Genomic DNA, 17,804 nt, shown 5'->3' with positions numbered 1-17,804 from the left:
CTGAAAACTTCCTTGTTAGCCCAAAAACAGCTTTTATTGAAACCAAAATGGAACCTTTTACTACGATTTTACTATCACAGCTGTTAAGATTAATGAATCCTGAAGCCATGTGTGTAAAAACTATGGGTGCTTCTGAATCACTGATCAGGAAGTCATTTTAAGGGCTGTCTCATTTGCAAAATCCTGCCAATGCACTGAAATGACACGTGATAGATGTTTATTAAAATACAAACCACTGTTGAATTATATTTCAGCATAAACATTAATCGCTAGGCAGGCAATGAACATTATCTATCTAACATTTATAATTTATTTATGATTGAAATGTTGCACAATGTTGTACAATGAGGATATCGTCCTCGACCAATGTGTAGTGAGGCAGGGTCCTTACTAGTGCCTGAATTACACAATACTGATTCACGACCTAGGAAGCTAGGGAGCTGATTGAGACTCACCCTTCATATACCCTTACTGCTTCCATAGGGATTAAGAGGGTAAGTAGCAGCCAGGTGCTGCTAATCAAATTGATATATCAGCAAGTGTGACCACCTCTATAAAAGCAAATCTTCTCAAAAACTCCTACCAACTGTCAAGCACGATGGTGGAGGGGTGATGATTTGGGCTTGTTTTGCAGTCACAGGCCTTGGGCACCTTGCAGTCATTGAGTTGATCATGAACTCCTCTGCATACCAAAGTATTCTAGAGTCAAATGTCAGGGCATCTGTCCGACAGCTAAAGCTTGGCTGAAATTGAGTCATGCATCAGGACAATGATCCCAAGCCAACCTACAGCAAAGCAAGCCAGCAAATCTACTACAGAATGGCTGAAAAAGAAAAGAATCAAGGTGTTTCAATGGTCCAAAGTCCTTCAAAGACTTCAACTTGATTGAAATGCTGTTGCAGGACCTTAAGAGAGCTGTGTATAAACAGATGCCCACAAATCTAAAAAGCTATAAGATTTTTGTCATTTCTTCCATAGAGAGGTCAGTGTTATTGCAATCCCTCATTTATTGATTTGCAATGGAATGAACCTGGCAAGACATTTTTTCCCCACATTTCAAGTAGGCCTATTCACATTCATTTTAACCTGTTTTAGGGGGCGTTTATGCAACATCGTTTTCAACTAAAAACGGAACACTTTTTATGCATTTTAGGGACCTGAAAATGCAAACTTCTGAAAACAGGTTTTTGAAAACTGTATCATTAGCATTTTCACAAATTTGCGTTTTTGTAGTTTACACGGAGATGGTAACGTCGTGCATTATGTGTTCAGTCTATAGGCGCATAGTGTTTCTTAACCAAGTGATATTGCCAACTACTGGCCTGGCAGCATAACAGCATTTTTAGTCATTTTTTTCAGATCCGTGTGAACGGGGATCGTTTTGCGAAAAACTTTTCCATCAGTACATCCTTGTTGTGTAAACGCACACTTAGTTAAAGGTCAAAAATGCATATTTTGTACAAGCTTCTCAAAATTTTGTCTGAACTCATCAGGTTCTGTATGGTAGAGTGTGGACCATATGGCAAGATATTAGGTATGTTCGACTTCATGCGACGCTGCGCAGTCCAATCGGCGAGGGGAGGAGTTGAAAACTGAGCCATCAAGTCAAACACTTTCTGCTTCCCATAGTGACGGTCGAGCTGTGTTTGCATACTTCAGACGAAGTGGATTAGATGCAATATTTGTCAAATAAACCTATGGTTTCAGTAAGCAACAAACATTTTTTATGTACTGCTTAATACAGTTCAACATAAGCCTATACCATTTAAATACTAATAAAGTGGGTCTATACAGTTTGTTATTTTGATAAACATGACACAATATAACATTATGGTTACATGGATTGTTTTTACCATTATAAAAACATGGATTTGTGAGCATTAGTGTAACTGAACGTGTCAGAATAAACACGAAACGTCATTGTTGCCATCAGTAAATCCGGCCAATCGTGGAACAGCCGTGTCGTCATCTGAGCTCGTGCAGCCACTCTGGAGAATCTGCGGCGGCTGAGTTAGCCATCTGCTCTCAAATCACTCTCGCGGTACTTTGATGCCATGTCACAGTGACATGGTATCGGTGCTGTCTCAAGTCAGACAAAACTTCAAACCGCCACGCACTGCTTCAAGTCAGAGGCTGATCGGTCTGTGCAGTGCCGCATGAAGTCAAGCACACCTATTGTTTCACTTTTTCACCTTAAAAAAAAATTCAGATCATTGATGGAAAGAAGCAGCTCTTCAAGTATCCAATAACATGCTATTTTTAAGCCATGTGACTCAAGTTCCCTTTCAAAGACAACACTTACAGACTTAAAAGGACCACTGCTGATGTGCTCCACAAATTTCCATTTCTTCTACATTTTTGTTCCAAAGTTTGGGGTCAGTAAGATTTTTAATATTCTATAGTACATTCTTTTATTGAGCAAGGATGGATTAAATTGATCAAGTGACAGTAAAAGTTAATGTTACAAAAGACTGATTTCAAACAAAAATATTAAGCAATATTTTCAGCACTGTTATTTGAGCAGCAAATCAGCATATTTGAATGATTTCTGAAGGATTAGGCGACATTGAAGAATGGAGTATTGATGCTGAAAAGTTATTTTAAATTGTAATAATGTGACGTGAAGCCAAGTCCAGTGTCCCATACTCGGAATTTGTGCTCTGCATTTCACCCATACAAGTGCAGTGTTTTTGCTGCAGAGGGCAGCCATTTTTGCTTCAGCACCCACGAAGTGATTGGGGGTTTTGTGCCTTGCTCAAAGGCACCTCAGTTGTTGTAATGAGAATAAAAGAGCACTGTCCATTTCACTTCACCAACCTACATATCCTGCTGGTACGGAGATTCGAACCTGCGACCTTTGGGTTAAAAGTCCGACTCTAACCATTAGGACAGAACTGCCACTATCATTCAATATCACTACCACTAACATTTTTAAAGTTAATTTTTACTCAATTTTTGATCAAATAAATGCAGCCTTGGTGAGCATAAGAGACTCCTTTCAAAAACATTAAAATCTTAGTGACCCAAAAGTTGAAAGGTAGTTTTAGATAAAACTGAAAATATGAAGTGTCAATGCTGTACAATAATGGAAAAAATTGCTGTCGCTGTACAGAAACTCTGCATTATGTAATTGCACTAATGGCATCATTAAAGGATTAGTCCACTTTTAAATAAAATTTTCCTGATAATTTACTTACCCCCATGTCATCCAAGATGTTCGTCTTTCTTCAGATGAAAAGTTAAGGTTTTTGATGAAAACATTCCAGGATTTTTCTCCTTATAGTGGACTTCAATGGCCTCCAGACGTTTGAAGGTCAAAATTACAGTTTTAGTGCAGCTTCAAAGGGCTTTAAATGATACCAGACAAGGAATAAGGGTCTTATCTAGCGAAAGGATTGGTCATTTTTGAAAAAAAAATGAAAATAAAATAAAATAAAATAATAATAAAAAAAAAATTATATGCTTTATATACACAAAATATCGCCTTGCACGTGCTTCCGCTTTCTGCATTCTTCAAAAAGCTTGCGCTTATAAAGCATAGTTGTATTTTTCGAAAATGACTGATCATTTCGCTAGATAAGACCCTTATTCCTCGTCTGGTATCGTTTAAAGCCCTAAGAAGCTGCACTAAAACTGTAATTTTGACCTTCAACCATCTGGAGGCCATTTAAGTCCACTATAAAGGAGAAAAATGGAATGTTTTCATCAAAAACCTTAATTTCTTTTCTACTGACGAAAGACAGACATGAACATCTTGGATGACATGGGGGTGAATAAATTATCAGGAAAATTTTAAAGTGGACTAATCCTTTAAGATTTATATGGAAAGCTACCATGACCAATTTATACATATAATTTATAGTTATATTAAAATAATGATTTGTATCCTTTCACAAAAAAAAAAAAAAAAAAAAAAAAAAAAAAAAGTGAACATGAATGTTTCATGGAGAGGTTGGAAGAGTCACTAATCCAAATGACAGTGAGAATTTGTTTTTGTTCTTACGAACAATACTGTAGAAAACAAGTTTACTCAATTTTAGTTTGTAGGAGAGTTCCAAGAGTACAGACAATCAAGAAACTAAACACTTCACTCAAAATATTTAAAAATGAACTTAAAATTCTATTGTGGTACAGCCATGTGGCAACAGTTTCATATCCCTTTTCCCATTTTTGAGACATTTTAAATACAGTTAAAAGGGTTCACCCAAAAATGAAAATTCTGTCATTAAAGTACTCACTCTCATGTCGTTCCATTGGTTTATCTTCAGAACACAAATTAAGATATTTGATGAAATCCCCGTGGACAGCAATTTAACCACCACTTTCAAAGTCCAGTCAACATGACTACAGTGAGTCAACCTTGATTTAATGAAGAGACAAGAACACTTTTTGTGCGCAAACAAAACAAAAACAATGACTTTATTCAACAATATATTCTCTTCCACGTCATTCTCCTATGTTGTTTACGTTATTATTGTTGTTTAACTCATTATTGGCCAGCTCCTGCGTCAGCATCACACGCATGTGTCGTGCTGCTCATGTGAACACAGTCAGCCAATACAGAGCCGCTGTTCTGACGTAGAACCTGGGAGTGCCAAATGGTTGAACCACTGTATTCACATGGACTATTTTAACAATGTCTTTACCTTTTTGGACCTTGAAAATTGGATTCAATTGCTGTCTACGGGGGATAAAGTAAACCTCTCGGACATCAAAGTCTTAATTTGTGTTCCGAAGATAAACAAAGGTCTTACAGGTGTGGAACAACATGAGGGCGAGGAATTAATGACAGAATTTTCATTTTTGGGTGAACTAACCCTTTAAACAATGTGTTCCATAAAAGTTTAAAGATTTTCAGGTTCTATTTTGTACCCCTAACATGAAAAGTGCTGTAAGTGTTTGAAAGGAGTTTAAAAGGAGGGAAAAAAAACAAAAAAACAAAAAAACTAAAATAAATCTGGCAGAAATGTAAAATAGCATAAAACAACAGTCTTACGGGTCAGAATTTTTATTCAGTTCACTGATATAAGGGACAGAACCATCATGGAGCATTGAAAGGAGGGGAATTCAGGAGTTCGCTGTGGATTCACACATATCACGAGAGGAAACTCAAGGGGAAAGAGAGCAGGTGAACAAAGGGGAAAAGGAGAGAAGAGGGAGAGGAGTGACAAAGGAAAAGAAACAATAGAAAAAGGCACTTCTACTCTTTCAGTAACCAGTCTGATGCACCAATCTCTGTAATTAAAACAAAAATATATAGTACGAAATAAAAACAGAAGATGAGCTATATATATATATATAAAAGACTGCAACCCAAGCGCACCCAACAGAGAGAGCATGTAAACGAAGCCGGTTTCTCTGTACAACACCGGCCAGACTCGCTTCTGTCTGTGGGAGTGCCGGGAGTCCTGAACGTAAAATGTGTGCGTGAGTGCGTATGGACAGTCTCATCTACCTGCCTTCACTCTCGTTGTTAAAAAAAAAAAAAAAAAAAAAAAAAAAAAAAAGTAACAATGGTCACAGTTACCAGCACCAGCCTGTGGCAAGAGCCCAAAGCTTTCTGTAGGACACCAAGGGAAAACCACAGGGCCGGCACATGGGACATACACCACGGTTTGCTTGACTTCGGTGTTCAAGCAAATGAAAACAAGTATTCATTGTCTTTAAAAACGATTCCATTCATGTACAAAAAGTAATAAAGGCAGTCCCACCTTGAGATCCCAGGCTTTTCTGTACCTACGCCAAGTCTCAAGAGGATCACCGAGCAAAAATTAGGTTGAGTTTTCAAGTATGGAGCGATTCAAGAGGCGGAGGCAGCCCCTCTGCGACGGCGAGGGAGCAGGGCTTCTCTGTAGCTACGCCCGCTGTCGCCGATCACAGAGAGGGAGTGCTTTGCCTCCGCCGTGGTCTAGTAGAATATCACATAACAGCTACCAGGAGGGTTAATCTGGAATCACCATTGAGACCACGGAGAAGGGGTTTCAGGGAACGGTTGCGTCGCCAGTCCCGCAGACGCACAGGGGTTGGTAGCAGCTTCTGACTTCTCTGTAACACGTCAGAAATAAAACAACACGGCCTGCGGTGACCAGGACGAAACCATCATGACAGTACACATATGTTCATGTAAAAAGTCTCTTAAAATTTCTCAATCCAATCCCTGCACTACGTAACTTAAACGCATTCGTGTTGATTCTGACCAAAGACAGGCTTTCGACATTTCACGAGAGGTTTTGATCCCATTCGGGATGGTACACATAAAGTGGTGGACCTGGAAAATGGTAAGCATTGGTTCGCTTAGTTGGTAAAACAAAAAGTCGAGGGGTTAGTGCTTCAGCCAGCAATGCATAGCATCACAGAACAACCTTTGACCCCATTTGTGCCATCACTTGATCTTTCAAGCAAGTAGGGAAGGAAGGAAGGAAGGAAGGGCCGAAGAGAGATGGGTGGAGAAGAGGGCGCATAAAAACAGAACAAAAAAGTCTAACAGCCACCACAGATCTTTCGAAAACAACACAGCAAAGAACAGGGTTGAAGGGAGAGTCGTACGGGGAAGGGAATTACCTTTGGGTGAGGTTAGGAGTGAGGGGGTTTGGTACATCTCCCCCCTCCAGTGGGTTGAGTAGGTTTCTCTGTAATGTACACCTACCGCCCAAAGAAAGGAGGGGGGGTTACAGATTTAGTATTTAAGCTTTTTGGGAACTTCCCAGGGGAAGGACTCACGGCCAAAGTGGCCATAGGCAGCGGTGCGCTGGTAGATGGGCTTCTTCAGGTCCAGCTCTCTGGAATTGTACAGGAGACAGAGTGAGACAATTGCCACACAGAAAGAAGGACGTTCAGTCAAACTCAATTAACCTCTCTAACGTTAACTGTGCAAGACCAGACTCTGGAAACACGGGAGCAAATACCACAAAGATGACTGGGAAACCGACAAACCGAGAGGTGGCGGTTGGGCCGCCCCTGAGGATCACACTTTACCTGACAATGACACCTGGGCGGAGGTCAAAGTTCTTCTTCACGATCTCCAGCAGCTCCTTCTCGCTCCTCTGAGAAGTTCCGTAGTGGAAGATGGAGATGGACAAGGGGTGAGCCACTCCAATGGCATAAGACACCTGAGGAAATAGGAAAATGACTTCAACTGTCTTATTCCTTCACTATTACATAAGCGAAAGTAGGGCTGGACGATTAATCGAAAAGTAAACAGCGAGTCACATACAGACAGCACGCGAGCGGTGATCCCCGAAGTGAGATCACTTGCGTCTTCGCTAAACTTTGATGTGTTTTAAGGCTTGGAAATTCAAGTGATTTTAGACCGGATGTGCATTATTAAATTAAGCTACTGCGCTGATGCATTGCGGCACACAAACACTCATACAGACAGTATCTGCACAGCAGCTGTAGCTGAAGATCACGTGCAGAGAGGAGCGCTGAATCTCGATGTCAACTCTGTTCTGTGATTTATCACTAAAGTAGCTTAGAAACACAAAAGTTATAGCATATATTTTTCTACTTTTGAAGTAACTACTTACAACTCACTGTTACACAATTAATATAGAGGCATTCAAATAAATGTGCTGGTACTGTGCCAATTTATCTGTATCTGATTTACAACGAGCAGAAATCTTAAGAAATGTTACAAACCATAAAATAACTGCTGAGAGTGAGCCGTTATGTCAGAGAACTCTGTCATTAGGAAAGAAAATCCCACCTTTAATAGTCAAGCATATTTACAGTACAAACCTTGTCAGTGAACTATGAAAAAATAAAAAAACTCATTCATTATTCATAATCGAGGTAAAATGTTCAATTAATCGAGATTTTGATTTTAGGTCATATCGTCCAGCCCTAACCGAAAGACAAGCAAATGCTCACCTGGACCAAAACACGCTTGCACAGATCAGCCTTCACCAGAGACTTGGCCACCCAGCGTGCTGCATAGGCAGCTGAGCGGTCAACTTTAGTGTAATCCTTCCCAGAGAAAGCACCACCTCCATGAGCACCCCAGCCTCCGTAAGTGTCAACAATGATCTTACGGCCAGTCAAACCAGCATCTCCCTGTAAAACAGTATGAAACAAATATTAGTGTTTAACCATAGCTGGGGAAATAAAAAGTAGTAAAAAAGTAAATAAATACACTCACATATATATTATCTATCTATCTATACACGCACACACAGATGCAGTTAAAATCCCCTAAAATTCAAAATAATCAGAGCAAAAATGACCCATACAAGTTCTCACATTTCTATCATGATATAGTTAAGCAGTATCACACAAGAGATGTTTTTGTCCCAGTGCCAGTGTGATAGATTTTTTACAACAGTTATTTAAGTTAATATTGTGTTATATTTTAGACATTAGATATTTTGCTCAATTTTGCCAATGAAAATATTACCTATAAAGCCAGAGCAGAACTGCTGTGCATCTCCAAGCAACACAAAGTGGTGCTTTGTTCTGAATTAATCCACATTTTGAGCTAATCGGGTGAAGCAATGATTCACTGGCCCATTCACAAAGAGAGCCTTTACTTCTTTTCTGAATGAGTCAGCCATTTGAATCAAATGAATGAATGACTCAATGACTTACTCATTTAGATATTTATCGCCACCTATTGGCAGCTTTAGTTTCTCAATTAGAGTATCATTAAAAAAAAAAGAAAAAAAAAAGAAAATGGTCATTTACTCACACTCATGGCCATTGAAGCCTAAAAGTTGTGTAATAAATTATCTGTTAAATAAAAATAATAATAATAATAAAAAAATTCTAAAGCTACTGTTTGTAATGTTTATTTGATGCTCTTCTCATTTAACACAATGACTTTAAATTATCTTTTGGGGGTAATTTCTCAGCCAAATTTGACGTGCAATTAATTAGATAAATCGCCACAGTGTAATTAATTAGGATTGAAAATGATCATCGCTTGACAGACCAAATATATATTATATATATATTATATTATATTATATTATGTTATATTATATTATATTATATATAGACACACTTTAAAATACTCCCAGGGTTCCCACATCTATTGGCAAATGAATGACTATGACTTGGTTATTGTTAAACGAAAGATATTAAAATCATTTTTAATTGAAATAAAGCTGAAATAAACTGGGAAAAAACTAAAACTGAAATAACATCCAAATAGTTTTTTATATATATATATATATATATATATATATATATATATATATATATATATATATATATATATATATATATATTTTTTTTTTTTATATTATATATATATATATATTATATATTATATATATTATATATTATATATATATATATATATATATATATATATATATATATATATATATATATATATATATATATATATATATATATATATATATATATATATATATATATATATATAAAAACACATTTAGCTCACTGCTAAATTGGTACAACTAATTTCCAGCTTTCCATTTCCACGACCATGGGAACCCTGTTTTCAAGAGAACTGCATGATTGTTGTTGTAGTTTAAACCTGTGGGCCTCCAATGACAAAGCGTCCGCTGGGCTGCAGATGATAGATGGTGTCATCGTCCAGGTAGACGCTGGGCACCACAGCTTTCACCACCTTCTCCTTCAAAGCATCACGCATCTCATCCAGACACACTACTTCATCGTGCTGAACAGACACTACAATGGTGTGCACACGCACAGGAAGCATAGCTCCACGGTCCTGCCTGTATTGGACTGTCACCTAGAGCAAAATGTACATCAAAAGATGAACTGAAAGGTTCAGATCTCTTTAAGATGCAGAAGCACAACATCAGTCCTACATTAGTAATACAATATGGTTCAGAAGTTAGTGGTCAGTAACATATCAGTAACAGTCATTCTAATATGCTGATTTGATGCTCAAGAAACATTTATCAATGTATTAGTTTATATAATGTATAAAATAGATTTTTAAACATATATCAAAGAATGTATATATATATATATATATATATATATATATAAAAATTTTTTTTCCCAAGATTCTTTGATGAATAGAAAGTGTTTAAAAATCATTTTAAAAATGTAAATCTTTTGTAACATAAAATGCATTTAACTATCAATTTAATGCATCCTTGCTGTATAAAAATACTAATTTCTTTCAAAAAATAAAATCTTACGAACCCCAAACTTTTAAACAGTAGTTTATTTTTTCCCCAATTTATTTTTAACAACATTTTTAGGTCTCGTCTTACCTGGGTCTTGGAATCAGGTCGCAGCCAAGGCAGGGTGCCATTGCGGCGTAGCTCTGCCATTTTAGCATTCAGCTTGTGGGCCAGGACAATAGTGAGAGGCATACACTCCTCAGTCTCATCAGTGGCATAACCAAACATCAGGCCCTAAGAAGCAAAGTCAATCCAGTAAAGATCTTGATTCTCTTTCAACTCACGTCTTTGCATATGAACCACCAAAGTCGTAATCCAGCTCTTACCTGGTCTCCAGCTCCTACATCCTCCTCACTGCGGTCAAGGTGAACCCCTTGAGCAATATCAGGTGACTGCTGCTCAAGAGCCACGAGCACATTGCAGGTCTTGTAGTCAAACCCTAAAAGTACAATAAAATGCTGATTAAACAATTATACCCTAGATCCAAATGACAGTTGATTCAAACCAGTAAACCAGTATAAATTATGCAAATGTAGTAAGTTATGCAAGTATGCATTCAGAAAACGGCACAGAGAGTAGCACTCTTTCCCTCGACATTTAGTGCCGCTATACCTTTGGAAGAGTCATCATAGCCAATGTGCTTGATTGTGTCCCTGACAACCTTCTGATAGTCCACTGCAGCACGAGAGGTGATCTCACCGGCCAACAAGATCATTCCAGTCTTGGCGACAGTCTCTGCCAGGACAGAATGATGGGGGTTAGGACACACTGTAAAGACTTAAGTTGCAAGCATGAAGAAAAGTGTACGGGAAAGCATAATTTGACACTCACCACATGCTACTTTGGCATCAGGATCCTGTTTGAGGTGGGCGTCCAACACAGCGTCACTGATCTGGTCACAAATCTTATCTGGAAAAGAGGAACATGTGCTAAAACTTATATCAGCCATTTAGAGTGTAGAATTCCAGTTAAACGAGACTCTCAATGTAAACAACAAACCGCCTCCAGGGAAGGGCATAACTGGATTCCTAGATTGACTTATGGTAAAATAGCAGGCTTGAAATTTGCATTTGACTAGGATGTGACAGGAAATAAATTCTAAGTATAGATATAAATTTCAAAATGAAATCAGGGCCAATGCATGATTGGCTTACAAGCCTCCTCATGTGATCCAAGAGATCATTTAACAATGATACAGACAAGGAAGTTGCTATTGCCGCAGTCATACAACAGGTGGAGCATGTTTGCTTACTGCAGTACAGCCTCTCTAGCCGAGGCAGGAATGCCCATGCTGCCACTCCACTGCAGCCCCTGGAGTAATAATCTATATTTAGGGCAGAGGTAAGCCAAGCTAATCAGCTGCAGCGGGGCTGTTAACCCTCCCCCACACCATCAGAACTGAACTTAGACCTGCGCTCATCTCATTAGAAAGCACAATGACGCAGTAGTCGGGGGGCAGTGGAGCGAGAGGGGAAAGTTCACACCACGTGTACAGGTGTCAGTCCACGGATGACTAAAACATGATACTGTGGACAAAGCATGACCTGTCCACAAGCAAACTTTACAAGAGTACACAAATGTGTGGCTAAGTATGTGATCTCATTGAACATAGTTAACTCTTTCTTTGCTGTAGCAGTAACATCCCTCAGCTACCCAAACATGTGTCATTGAACTAGGAACTTGCTTGACAAGACTCCTCCGACACACGCTTCAAGACGGTGGTTGACCTGATAGAGATCACTGGTCCGATGAAACAGCTTTTGTCCGTTAGCTTTGAGGCTATCAATATGTAAGTGTACTGCTAAATCTAAATACTGATGATGCATCCTGCACTAACAGATCTGTCCAATTAAATGCTTGAGGGAAAAAAAAAAAAAAAAAAAAAAAAAAAAAAAAAGGCAATTAAATTCCTTTTCAATAACGGTGCACCCACACCATGTCAAAATCATCGTAATTAAAAGGCATCAGACTTGACTATGAATTCAACAAGGATGCGAGTGCTAAAAAAAAACCGAGCCCTCACTTGTCATCCTGTACTGGTGTGCAGGTGTGCATCTTTCTTTCTTTCCAACATGCCAGCTTCTATGGCTATATTCATGGTGAGAGAGGTTTGTACTAGTGCACAACAGTCAGATTCCGGAAATAAAAATCCCATTATTTTCTCCATAGGGGAACAGATTTTTATTGCCAACCATTAATAATTTTTTTTTTTTTTTTATATATATATATATATATATATATATATATATATATATATATATATATATATATATATATATATATATATATATATATATATATATATATATATATATATACATACATACATACATACACACACTTTATATTCCTCATTTCCATTATATAATTTGTAATCTTCATGGGACTGTAGTTCTTTCCCTCATTAAAAACATAAACACATAGTATTGCACCTTGGTCTTTTTGTCCAAATTTTTCAAATACTTTAAATCAAAGTTTGTAATTTTGTGATTCAACTTGTATCTGGTTGGTTTGGTTCGGTTCATGGCTTACAACTCTTTAACAAAGAGTTTTTAAAAATATCTATAGGAAAAATGCTTCTGAAAAAGCGGACGGGCACCGTTTCACTGGCACTGGTAATTCTGACAAGACGTGAATGCACCAGATTGTTCAGAAAAGAAACAGACCGCAGCCAAAGTATAGAGGTGTGCGGCTTAAACATTCCTGGAAATACACGCTATCTGTCTGCAATGGCCAGAATGCTCTTTGACCTGTGATGTAACAAGTATTGACAAACTATGGACTCTGGTGTTGTTTAACAAGTAGTTTAATCCCAACTTTCTTGGGGTTCATCATTCTTAACGTTCTTGATACCTACAACACTCACACATGAAAACAGCTGCCCGTCAAACAGTTCTTTATATTTCTTTAGTTTTTAATCTTTTATAAACTCATTTTGTGGTCTTGCGGAAATGAAAGGCATCAATAGGTTGCATACTTTACCTGCTGCATCCGCTTAGATTTCCATGTGGATAATGTTCGCACACTGTTTCATGAATACTGCGTACTCTTTTGACGTACTGCGTTAAATGCAGCGCTAAAGGCGCGAGACGCATCGCAGCGGTGGAAGATGTCCATCAAGAAGATATGTATATATAAAAAAAGAAATCCATGCAAACCGCACTCAAGTACGCGTGCTGCATCAACGCCCTAAACTTTATGAACGCTTTGCGCAGCTTGCCGCGTTTGCCTTTATGCATGTTTTGGGCCTAAAAGGTGCGCTGACGCAATAGTCGCGGCAGTTGAGCGAGAAGGAAAGTTTACACCACGTGCAGGGGTGTCAAAACCCAAGGTCGACAAAAATCATACAAACAGTGGCTTATAGTCAGCGAACAAAACAACATCGACAAACATTTAGTAACGATTTCACCAGCTCATGGTGACGCGCTGCGCGGGTACAAAACCACTCGCTGCTCTCATAGGCCATTGCATAAGACTTAAAGAAATGTAGTAAGAGAAACGATGATCAAATATTCTTGGAATGGAACAAGTTAAAGGCTTGTCTTGGCGTGTGAAATATGCAAACAGAGCAAACCGGCAGAACAACAACACGCGCAGTCCGCATTGCACATGAACGCATGTTCCGCGAGCCCGCCGATAACATGGCCACCACGCGCGCGCAGCCCTTCAAACGGAAATAGCCATAATTGTTAAGAGCCAATATATAATGAATAATAAAACATCATTTTGTTATATAAAACCGAAAATAAAATGATGAACAAGCCGTTTAAGGCGTCCATGGCCTATTTTCGCAAGATTAGCTTTGGGCCGAAAATCTGGTGACTCCGCCGCGCGTGGCCAAGGAGGCAAAATACCTCTCACGTTAACAAACTCAGCGTACATTAACGAATAACGTATTTTACCTGTCACATAATGCGAGTATGATACAATATTGTCATGATGGCAAATGTTTTAGGTACAGAAATGTAAAATATTGATCAGAAGCTATTAGCACGTGCTAGCTGTGTGGTATCGCGCTAGATCGTGTTTACCTTCTGCACGACCTTGCGAGACTAAAATCCTATTATAAACATAAGAGTGTTGTGATACATACCAGGGTGTCCTTCACCGACAGATTCCGACGTGAACAAAAAGCAGTCTTCATCAATCAGGGAGTTATGGAAACCGTTTATTTGCCCGTTCATGTTGGATTTACTCTTGCGCTTTTCTAAATCGGTGTATGTTTCTCGCGCTAGTTTTAGCGTATTAGATTCAGATTCTCTCTGCTTCTCAGACGTCGGTCTTAAAGGGATGTTTCTGGTGATGCTCTGCCGCGGACACGCTGTGTGTAGACTTGACCTCAAGTGATCACGCGAGCCGGTCCTCTAGTTTATATCCCTCCCACTTCTTTCCAAACTCAAACGTCACTCGGGCGCGCCCCCGTCCGTCTTCCTGTCAGCCAATCAGAAACGTCGTTAGGCTCTAAAACGGTGAGCAGACAAAAGAAGGCCCTGCTTTTGGCCTGCCCTACAACATTTTATATTGACATATTTAGAAATAGAAACCATAATCTCTTTGGGATTATTGTGTACCATATTGATATATAAAAAACAAAGAGAAATAAAATATTTCTATTCTTTGTTATAAACAACATGAAATGCATTAAGCATTACATTATGACACAGGGTTTCTCAAAATGGGGATTAGGATTAGTTCACCCAAAAATTAAAATTCTGTCATTTATTACTTACCCTCATGCCGTTCCACACCCATAAGACCTTCGTTAATCTTGGGAGCACAAATTAAGATATTTTAGTTGAAATCCGATGGCTCAGGCCTCCATAGGGAGCAATGACACTTCCTCGCTCAAGATCCATAAAGGTACTAAAAACATATTTAAATCAGTTCATGTGAGTACAGTGGTTCAATATTAATATTATAAAGTGACGAGAATATTTTGGTGTGCCAAAAAAACAAAATAACGACTCTGTCCGAACTCTGTCAGTATTTTCAGATGTAAACTATGGCTACGATTTTGATGACAATGATTGAAAATGCACAGGACTGCATTTTATCTGTATGGGATATTTAAATTTCAACAGTACAAATTTACACATTACTCTATGCGGGATATTGCTTTGGATTTACAGTTACTGTCGGTCTGTCAACAAATTACAGTATGTCATTGCGATATAAAGAAAAAATATATACACGCACATACTGTATACATGTACATGTGTGTGTGTTACATTGTCTCTATAAAGTATATTTACTGTATAATGTAAAATTCAATTGGACTACTGTAATATAGCATTACAGTAAGTATACAGTATTACAGTATAGTGAACGTTGTCTGATTACACCTGTTCTGTCTAACATTTGAATGATCGAGGACACAGTTGTTCTCCCAACATTTGACTGTACCTTTCGACCATAACATCATGATTGAGAACATGGTCCACAATAGTGGCCCTTATTTCATCAGAAACATGTCTACAATCTTGATCTCTTTTACCTCTTCCACTGTTTTGCCTCTGTACCCTTTCACCATGTATCCTTACTCTTCTTTTTCGCGGTTGTCGACCCTGTTTGTTTCCTTGTTGTTCTTCCATTGTCAGAACTCTGTATTGTGCTCTGTCTATATATGCTTGCCAAATGAAGCTTCATGAGAGCACCTCTTTGAGCTATTTTAGAGAACTAGTTGATCATTGGTTGACATTGCCCTTCATTAGTGAAATTCAAAATTCATCTCCGCAATTTATCAATTCAGGACACATTTACAAATAAAGTCTCATAGAAATGTATAGAAAATATGCTTGAAGTATTCCTTATTTTCCTTTAAGTATCATTTTTTTATATGATATTTTCACTCTGTCTGCTCTTAGCTTAAATTTTAAGATGCATTGTTCTGCAGTGAAATTGTATCACATAATTGTGTCTTTCCAAACATATAAACTTGTGATGTAAGATGATTATGTAATACAGTTTTGCAGGTGAGAATTTATAATCTACATTAATGTTTGTCTGTATTGAGAGGTGCACTTTGGACTTGGTTGAGCAAAGCTTTAATTGTTGTTGTGCAGCGTATTAAATGAGAGTATTAAATGTGAGTAGCTTGTGGGCAGAGCTGCTAAGCCGGTCTTACTACTCTGCTAATTACTGTGTGTTGTGAAGTTGCTAGGTACTTAAGTACAAAGGAATGAATTTATAATATATATATATATATATATATATATATATATATATATATATACTGTATTACTGTATAGTCTGTGCATAGCCATTCATAACCATTGTAACATTGGCTCAAAGCTTCATTTCATGTTCAGTTGCACTATCACACACTTTCACTCAGCATGGGGCCTCTTTTATCCCGTCTAATCTGCAATTTCTTCAAGTGCCAGGAGGTGCAGGGGCCGTGGGCTTTAGACTGTAACTTAGAGGTCGTTGAGTCCGTCAATCCATATCTAACCTCAGATGTGCTCATGGGGTCCAAAAGTTTGGGACAACTTGCAAAATGTTCCTCTTTGCATTTTTCTGCTTTTTTTTTTGTCATTTTGAGAATTCGAGTGAAAGGTTGAATTAAAAAATTAACATGAATTTTGGAATGTCGTTTGCCCCCTTTTTTCTTAATGACAGCAGCACTTAAAGCAACACTATGTTGTTTTTCCGACCTTAAAGGTGCCCTAGAACACTATTTCACAAGATGTAATATAAATCTAAGGTGTCCCCTGAATGTGTCTGTGAAGTTTCAGCTCAAAATACCCCATAGATTTTTTTTTTTATTCAGTTTTTTAACTGCCTATTTTGGGGCATAATTAAAAATAATTTAAATGCTCGCGCTCCCCGCCCCCAAGCTCGCAACTCTATAATACACTGCATAAACAAAGTTCACACAGCTAATATAACCCTCAAAATGGATCTTTACAAAGTGTTCATCATGCAGCATATCAGATCATGTAAGTATGGTATTTATTTGGATGTTTACATTTGATTCTGAATGAGTTAACTATAAGACGAGACAGCTAAGACAAAATGATCTAATATGCAAGTCTCAAAACCACCGCCATTTACCTGGTCAGTGGACATGGTTTCCAAAGGTTTCTTCATTTGCCATTTCTGTCAGCTTAGTCAACAATTCATGTGTATTGCACTGTCCACGGGGAAGCTTTTACAGTGACAGTATTTACAACACTGGTAACAGACAATTACGCTTCAACCACATGGGGGAACCGTAAGCAAATATTCCACGGTGTTGCTTTAAGCTGTGTGTACAAAACCTGATGATCATATTTCACGGGAAATAATCACTTTTTTATGAGGTGGCGTTTTCGTATGAATTTGTACAATGTGAACATATATTTAGAATGGTTTTCTATAGTTTTCTATGAGTGGAAAGGGAGGCATGACTCCTGCTGTAACTTTACTTTTCTGCGGGTGTCGCTGTTGGGCAGTGTTCCTTAAAGGTTCTCTAAGCGATCCTGGGAGGAGTCATTTCCTGTTGACGTTCGAAGTGTTGTCAAACAAAACAGAGGCTAGCTAGAACCTCCCCTCCGTGCTTCCTGAAACAGTCATGAACGCGCATTTAAAATCATTCTTGTCGGTTATTGGCTGGAGCGTGTTTATTATGATTCGTGGTCCAGGCTGCACCAGTTTGTTTTTATTGCTGTTTTTGGAGCTTGTGGTGACTACAGAGACCGCGTT

General features: G+C 38.2%; 1 protein-coding gene across 1 annotated transcript; it reads right to left on the bottom strand.

Moving 5' to 3' along the window:
* Positions 1 to 4,992: 4,992 nt before the first annotated feature.
* mat2aa (methionine adenosyltransferase II, alpha a) lies at positions 4,993 to 14,481 on the bottom strand. Its single transcript, XM_048172591.1, has 9 exons — positions 14,215 to 14,481; positions 10,953 to 11,030; positions 10,734 to 10,856; positions 10,448 to 10,560; positions 10,212 to 10,355; positions 9,500 to 9,718; positions 7,870 to 8,052; positions 6,976 to 7,109; positions 4,993 to 6,779 (listed from the first exon to the last, which is right to left on the bottom strand). Exons 1-9 carry the CDS (start codon positions 14,303 to 14,305, stop codon positions 6,677 to 6,679), a joined length of 1,188 nt encoding a protein of 395 aa, XP_048028548.1. The 5' UTR covers positions 14,306 to 14,481; the 3' UTR covers positions 4,993 to 6,676.
* Positions 14,482 to 17,804: the final 3,323 nt, after the last annotated feature.

This window comes from Megalobrama amblycephala, linkage group LG2 (assembly GCF_018812025.1).
Source record: "Megalobrama amblycephala isolate DHTTF-2021 linkage group LG2, ASM1881202v1, whole genome shotgun sequence".
NCBI lineage: Eukaryota > Metazoa > Chordata > Actinopteri > Cypriniformes > Xenocyprididae > Megalobrama > Megalobrama amblycephala.
This window is presented reverse-complemented; position numbering and strand designations above follow the sequence as displayed.

Excerpts from the sequence above, each read along its gene's own strand:
- mat2aa (XM_048172591.1), bottom strand. The coding sequence starts at position 14,305 with ATGAACGGGCAAATAAACGGTTTCCATAACTCCCTGATTGATGAAGAC. Across the intron at positions 7,110-7,869 it reads GCAAGCGTGTTTTGGTCCAG|GTGTCTTATGCCATTGGAGT; the intron begins GTGAGCATTTGC and ends CTATTTCCTCAG. Across the intron at positions 6,780-6,975 it reads CGCCCAGGTGTCATTGTCAG|AGAGCTGGACCTGAAGAAGC; the intron begins GTAAAGTGTGAT and ends GTACAATTCCAG.